The sequence below is a fragment of the Cebus imitator genome, unplaced genomic scaffold, assembly GCF_001604975.1.
Source record: "Cebus imitator isolate Cc_AM_T3 unplaced genomic scaffold, Cebus_imitator-1.0 Scaffold188, whole genome shotgun sequence".
Taxonomy (NCBI): Eukaryota; Metazoa; Chordata; class Mammalia; order Primates; family Cebidae; genus Cebus; species Cebus imitator.
This window is the reverse complement of record NW_016107503.1, coordinates 5,438,071-5,445,497: the sequence shown is the minus strand read 5'-3', so window position 1 is coordinate 5,445,497 and position 7,427 is coordinate 5,438,071. Positions and strand designations below refer to the sequence as shown.

General features: G+C 37.7%; 1 protein-coding gene across 2 annotated transcripts in view; it reads right to left on the bottom strand.

The window, feature by feature from the left end:
• CTSS (cathepsin S) overlaps positions 1 to 7,168 on the bottom strand; it is a 29,460-nt gene extending 22,292 nt beyond the window's left edge. The window contains exons 1-3 of one of the 2 annotated variants that reach the window (XM_017546351.2): positions 7,151 to 7,168; positions 4,470 to 4,564; positions 3,109 to 3,235 (exon numbers count right to left, since the gene is read on the bottom strand). In XM_017546351.2, the coding sequence (XP_017401840.1) occupies positions 3,109 to 3,235; positions 4,470 to 4,495 (153 nt within the window). In that variant the 5' untranslated portion in view covers positions 4,496 to 4,564; positions 7,151 to 7,168. Of the gene's footprint in view, positions 1 to 3,108; positions 3,236 to 4,469; positions 4,620 to 7,150 lie in introns of those variants that run through there. The other variant, XM_037744918.1, reaches the window with a different exon arrangement.
• Positions 7,169 to 7,427: the final 259 nt, after the last annotated feature.

Here is a 7,427-nt window from a genome sequence, read left to right as displayed (position 1 = left end):
AAAAAAAAAAAAAAGAAAGAAGAGAAAATCTTAAAGATTCCATCAAAAAACTATTAGAACTGTTATATTAATGCAGCAAAGTAGGACACAAAGTAAACGTACAAAAGTCAGCAGTGTTTTTATACACAAACAACTATTTGCAAAAGAAATTAGGAAAACAATTCTATTTGCAATAGCACTGAAAACATACTTAGGAGTAAATTTAACCAAGGAGTTGAAAGGTTGTATGCCGAAAACTATAGAACATTGATGAAAGAAATTGAAGACAAAATAATTAAATGGGAAGATATTCCATGCTCATGGATTGGAAGAATTAATATTGCTAAAATGTTCATACTACCCAAAGCAAACTAGAAATTCAGTGCAATCCCTATCAAAATTTCAATGTTATTCTTCACAGAAATAGGAAAAAGCAATCCTCAAATTCATATGTAACTACAAAAGTCCTCAAAGAGTCAAAGCAATCTTTAGCAAGAGGAACAAAGCCGGAGGTATTACAGTACCTAATTTCAAAATATATTACAAAACTATAGTAATTTAAACATCATAGTACTTGCATAGAAACAGATGCATTTACCAAAGGAATAGGATATAGAGCCCAGAAATAACCTGCAATTTTATAGTCAACCGATTTTCAGCAAAGGTGCCAAGAACACACAATGGGGAAAGGATAATCTCTTTAATAAATAGTATTGGGAAAACTGGCTATCCACACGCAATAAAATGAAACTGAACCCTTATGTCAGTCCATATACAACAATCAACTCAAAATGAATTAAAGCATAAATATAAGGCCTGAAACTATACAACTACTATAAGAAAATATAGGGGAAAACTCCGCAACATTGGTTCGGATAATGGATTTTTGAATATGACCCCTAAAGCATAGGCAACAAGAGCAAAAATAGACAAATGTGACTCCATCAAACTAAAAAGCTTTTGTACAATAAAGGAAACAATTAACAGAGTGAAAGGATAACTCATAGATTGGGGGAAAATATTTACAAATTATACATTTGATAAGGGGCTAATATCCCAAATATAGAAAAAACTCAAAGTAACCAATAACTAGAAAACAACTCTGTTTAAAAATGGGCAAAAGACCTGAATAGATATTTCTCAAAAGAAGACACATACAAATGGCGAATAGATACGTGAATAAATGCTCAATATCACCAATCATCAGGGAAATGCAAATTAAAACCACAATGAGATATCATCTCATATCTGTTAGAATGGCTATTATCAAAAGGATGAAAGATAAGGGTGAAGATGTGGAGAAAAGCGAACACTTACACACTGTTAGTGGGAATGTAAATTAGTATAGCCATTTTGGAAAACAGTGTGGAGGTTCCTCAAAAAACTAAAAATGTAATTACCATATGATCCAGCAGTCTCACTTCTGGGTATATGTCCCAAGGAAGCGCAATCAGTATGTCAGCGAGATAGCTGCACTTCCATGTTCACTGTAGCATTATTCACAATACCCAAGATATGGAATCAACCTTATAAAGTGTCCATCAAAAGATGAATCAATAAAACAGTGTGGTACATATTGTATTCCATACATAATGCAATATTATTTAGCCTTAAAAAAGAAAGAAATTCTGTCATTTCCAACAACATGAATGGGTCCGCAGAACATTATGCTAAGTGAAATAAGCCAGGCACAGAAAGATAAATACGGCATAATCCCACTTACATGTGGAATCTAAAAAAGTTGAACTCATAGAAGTAGAGAGTAGAATGGTAGTTAGCAGAGGCTGGGAGAAGGGTAGACAGGGAAAGGGGAGATTTAAGTCACAGAGTACAGAGTTTCATTTAGACAGGAAGATTAAGCTCTAGCAATCTACCATAGCATGGTGACTACAGATAATAATGTATTTTATATTTTTTAATTACTGAAAGGATAGATTTTAAATGTCTCATCACAAAGAAAGGATAAGTATGTGAGGTGCTGAATATGTTAATTAGCCTAATTTAATCATTCTGCAATGTATACGTGTATCAAAACATCACATTGTACTCCATAAATATACACAATTATTATTTAATTATAAATAAAAACAAAACAGAGTAAATAATCTACTAAGAGTGTCATTTTTATACAAAATAATATGTCAAATAAATAAATATATGATGCTAACTTACAAACAGAAATATTATATAGTTACAGGACTTAGTTACTTAAAGCAATAGGGTTAAGATCTTAACATCAGCAAGAATGCTTTGAAATAAAAATAAAACTACAAAATGGGAAGTGACAGCCAAGCAACAATATCTGGTCGCACTATGTGGGTAATAAGGTCTTTTTAATCCTCACCTGTCTCAAATGTGGCCCTTCCTCAGGGGCTTGTGCTCGTTTGCCCTTGACCTGAGACCTTCATTATGTATTTTGCTTGCTCCCTGGTTTCCATCAATTCTTTGCTCAAATGGAACCCTTATCCGTGAGCCCTTCCCTTACCCGCGTATCTTATAGATAGAATTCTTGCCACCACCACCACCCAGGACCCTTTCTACTCTCTATGGCTTCCTTTATTTTTTATCTACAACACTTACCACCATCTAACTATGTATCTGGTTATTTTGGTTATTTATTTTCTTATTTCCTGTCTCTCTCACTATAATATTAGCTTTATAAAAGGAATTTTATTTTGATTCCTGCTGTATGGTACCAAGAACACTATCCGGCAAGAAACAAGTACATAGTATTTATTTATTTATTTTTGAGAGAGTCTCACTCTGTCACCCAGACTGGAGTGCAGTAGTGTGATCTCGGCTCACTGAAACCCCTGCCTCCCAGGTTCAAGCAATTCTGCCTCAGCCTCCCGAATAGCTGGGATTACAGGCACCTGACACCATGCCTGGCTAATTTTTGTATTTTTAGTAGAGATAGGGTTTCACCATGTTGGTCAGGCTGGTCTCGAACTCCTGACATCAGGTGATTCACCCATCTTGGCCTCCCAACTTGCTGGGATTACAGGCGTAAGCCACCGTGCCCAGACTAAATATTTACTGAAAACACTGCCTAAGAACGCAATTTTGAGGGGTAGAAAACAGTATTCCTGTAAAAGCATATCACTCCAGAGGCAATCCAATCCAATCTACCTTTTCTTTATATTGTTTGCCATAGGTTTTCTTCCAGAGATTCCAGTGGTGATCCAAGGTGGGATCTTGATGCAATTGCGCCACTGCAGAGGAGCACATGAAGAGCACACAAACCAGCTGTTTCACTCTGTGTAAAGAAAGGTAACATAGGAAGTGTAGCTATTAACTGCATTTGTTGTGACCATATTTTTCATAATAGAAAATAACAATGTGAAGTCTATCAAAGGGACAGACTATTATAAATCAAAATTACACAGGAAAATTCCTGGGATACAGTCAGGGGGAATAACTGCAAATTTATGTCTGAAATACTACTTCCAATACTTAATAGCACTTCAAAAAATGATTTCTGGCCAGGCGCGGTGGCTCACGCCTGTAATCCCAGCACTTTGGGAGGCCGAGGCGGGTGGATCAAGACCATCCTGGCCAACATAGTGAAGCCCCGTCTCTACTAAAAATACAAAAATTAGCTGGGTGTGGTGGCGTGCGCCTGTAGTCCCAGCTACTCGGGAGGCTGAGGCAGGAGAATTGCTTGAACCCAGGAGGCGGAGATTGCAGTGAGCCGAGATCGAGCCACTGTACTCCAGCCTGGTGACAGAGCGAGACTCCGACTCAAAAAAGAAGTGATTTCCAGGAGTTTCCCAATATCTGGTAAACCAAACACATCTAGGGAGTTAGAAAACAGGGACTTCCCAGGATTTGCCAACAAATCTAATAAAAGGAAATCTCTCTCTCTCTTTTGGAAAAAAAAATATCCTTAAGAAGAGGACAAACCGCTGAAAACTTAGTTTATCGTCTGAATTTTTGAATACAGGAGCTTTTCTTAACTGACCTATTTAAATATCCACAATCTTTACAGATAGTTAAAAGACAACTCTCATCTATTGCTTTCACATCTTTAGATAGACAATTTTCCTTGTTTTTTTTTCAATGATCAGACATCTGTTTCAAATGAAACAATTAACTACCCTTTATTTTTTATTTTTTTTTCCTCCTTGCTCCTTCCTTAACTACTCTTTAAAATGGCACTTCTATATTTAATTCCAAGAGACTTCAACAGAAATTCAGTAACTAGCTCCCTCAAACTGGATTCTACTTTCTTTTTCATTGAAAACATCTGGAATTTTAAACATGTAAACCTTCAAATTATATTCCAAAGAAAGCCACGTTTTAGCCTCAACTTAGATGCTTAGATGCTCAAGCAGACATCAACTTTTTAAAAATAGAGAAAAGACAAATTGAGTGACACGATTTTTTAGTTTACTTCCTGAGAGCAAGATTTAAAACCTAGAGGGCAGAACAAGCTACGAACACAAACAAAGTGTTTGAAGACCAAATCGGAGAAAAAGAACAGTACATACGTGACAGAACCAGCAGGTGCTCCCATGGTAAGGGTCCTTAACTTGGTGGGCTCTCTTCTAAGATTTCAAAGGCAAGGAGATTTCAGTTCAATTGACTTTAAAAAGAAATTGGAACTTGTCACATGAGGTACCCACAATGAGGAAGTGAACTTTCATTTCAGTTTCGTTTAAAATCTAGCTAGCTCAGTCACCTCTGGTCCTCTCCCTATGGTCTTGGGAACAAAGTGGATACCGTAAGCCATCAAAAAGAGCCCTTGGCAGGGCACGGTGTCTCACACCTGTAATCCCAGCACTTTGGGAGGCCAAGGCGGGTGGATCGCCTGAGGTCAGGCATTCGAGACCAGCCTGGCCAACATAGTGAAATCCCATCTCTACTAAAAATACAAAAAAATTAGCCGGGCGTGGTGGCAGGCACCTGTAATCCCAGCTACTTGGGAGGCTGAGACAGGAGACTTGCTTGAACCCAGAAGGCAGAGTTTACAGTAGCCGAGATGGCACCACTGTACTCCAGCCCGGGCAAGAGTGCAAGACTCTGTCTCGAGAAAAAAAAAAAAAAAAAAAAAAAAACCCTTGGCTAGGCCCAGTGGCTCATGCCTGTAATCCCAGCACTTTGGGAGGCCAAGGCAGGAGGATCACTTGAGGCCAGGAGTTCAAGACCAGCCTGGGCAATATAGCAAGACCCTGTCTCAGTAGATAGAGCTAGGAAATATCTTTTTTTAAAAAAATTAAATAGATCACAAACTCACACTAATATTTCAACTTCAAATTCAAGATTATAGGGTTTACCCAACCCCATCAATCTTGAACTTCTTTTCAAACATGCTTTAAAAATCTGAGTTGTCTGAAGTATCAACTCAAGTACTTCTTTAATTTATCCTGTAAAATTGCAGGATAACAACAAGCCTACAACCAATAAGAATATTAATGAAAACAAATTAGAGAGTTTAAATGGGAGGGGTACATTAAGCCATATTCCACTAAGGATGTAAGTCAATTACTGTGTTCTGAAGTCACCTGAAATAGTTCCCTGGGTGGTTATACCACCACTTCCACACAACTAGGTTTATTTGGTTCATTTCACTTTTTCCTTTTAGGGATTGCTTTTTACACTTGTAATTTTGTTTTATAATTATGTATAACATGGGATCCAAAGTGAAATCAACACAATGAGGTATATTCAAAGAATTCTATCCTCTCTTTTTGTCTGCTTTACACGATTTCCTTTTTCCCTGGTTGGTAATCATTTAAACAATTTATGATTTATTGCCCATTTAAAAATATGCGAATATACCTATATATTGATACTCCTCCACTTTTTTCTGTACTCCTCCATCTTAAGTGAACGCTAATACACATACTTTCCTCTATCTTCTTTTTTCACTTAAGATTTTTTTCTTTATTTCAGTCAATCACTTAACATTTAATTAAGAAAAATTATTCAAGAGAAAGAGATTATCAGGTGTCGTTTCAGTGGTGTGCTGGGAATTATTTAGTGAACCTTTACAGGAATTGTTTGATTCTTTTTAGAGTTAAGTTGTAAAAAACTGATAACTATGCAAATGATCCCTATACAAGGCAATGCAAATAAATTTTGTGTTGTAGATTTTGCTGAATAGAGAATATAGACCTCTAATTCTTTTTTTTTTTTTTTTTGAGACACAGCCTCACCCTATCACCCAGGCTGGAGTTCAGTAACGCGATCTCTGATCTCGGCTCATTGCAACCTGCACCTCCTGGGTTCAAGCATTCTCTTGCCTCCTCCTCCTGAGTAGCTGGGATTACAGGCATGCACTACCATGCCCAGCTAATTTTTGCATTTTTAGTAAAGATGGGGTTTCACTATGTTGTCCAGGCTGGTCTTAAACTCCTGACCTCAGGTGTTCCACCAACCTCGGCTTCCCAGAGTGCTGGGATTACAGGCATGAGCCACTGTGCCTGGCCTCAAATTCTTATTTGAACTAATTTTAATCTTACTGATCCCTTATTAATTAATGAGTTAAATAAAATCTTTGACATGTTCATTGTATATTTGTTATAGGAGTCATGTTCTCAGCTTTTTAGAAACTATAGCAATTAAATTCTGATAACTCCACCGTAGTATACATAGTGTTCATTTATTTTTATGGCCATGTAGCATCTTTCGAACAATAATCCTATGTCTGGAGAATTTCCCTCATTATAAATTTTGCTTCTCCCAGTTGAAGCCAAAACTCCATCTTTAAGGCTCCAGTGCAGTTAAGGCACAGACATGAGAACTACCCTTTGTCAGTCAGGCACACCTGTATAGAACATTATTTTGCAAATGGTTGAGGAACCATAAGTATGTAAAATCCTTCTTTTTTTTTTTTTTTTTTTTTTTTTTTNACAAAAATACACATTTTATTTAACTCAAGGATAATATACATAACATTATCCTATCTTTTCTTTCTTTCTTTTTTTTTTTTTTTGAGACAGAGTTTTGCTCTTGTTGCCCAGGCTGGAGTGCAATGGCGTGATCTCGGCTCACTGCAACCTCTGCCACCCAGGTTCAAGCGATTCTCCTGCCAAGTAGCCTCCCAAGTAGCTAAGATTACAGGCGTACGCCACCATGTTTGGCTAATTTTTGTACTTTTAGTAGAAATGGGGTTTCTTTATGTTGGTCAGGCTGGTCTTGAACTCCTGACCTCAGGTGATCCACCCACCTTGGCCTTCCAAATTGCTGGGACTACAGGCGTGAGCCACCATCCGCGTCTGGCCTAAAATCCTCCTTTTGCTGAGAATGGCAGTAGAGCTGTCTCCCAGCAGCAGCAGCAACAGTGGCAGCAGCAGATATTCTAACATCTGGTCCCCAGTGTCACCTGTTCAAGCTGTAGTGTTTATGTCAAATATTGTGTTTGCTTGGTGGCATCACAGGTTGAGCAGGCCTCTCTGCGTGGACTGGGTGAGGTTTGTGGTTACACGGTGAACAAACCTTATGGC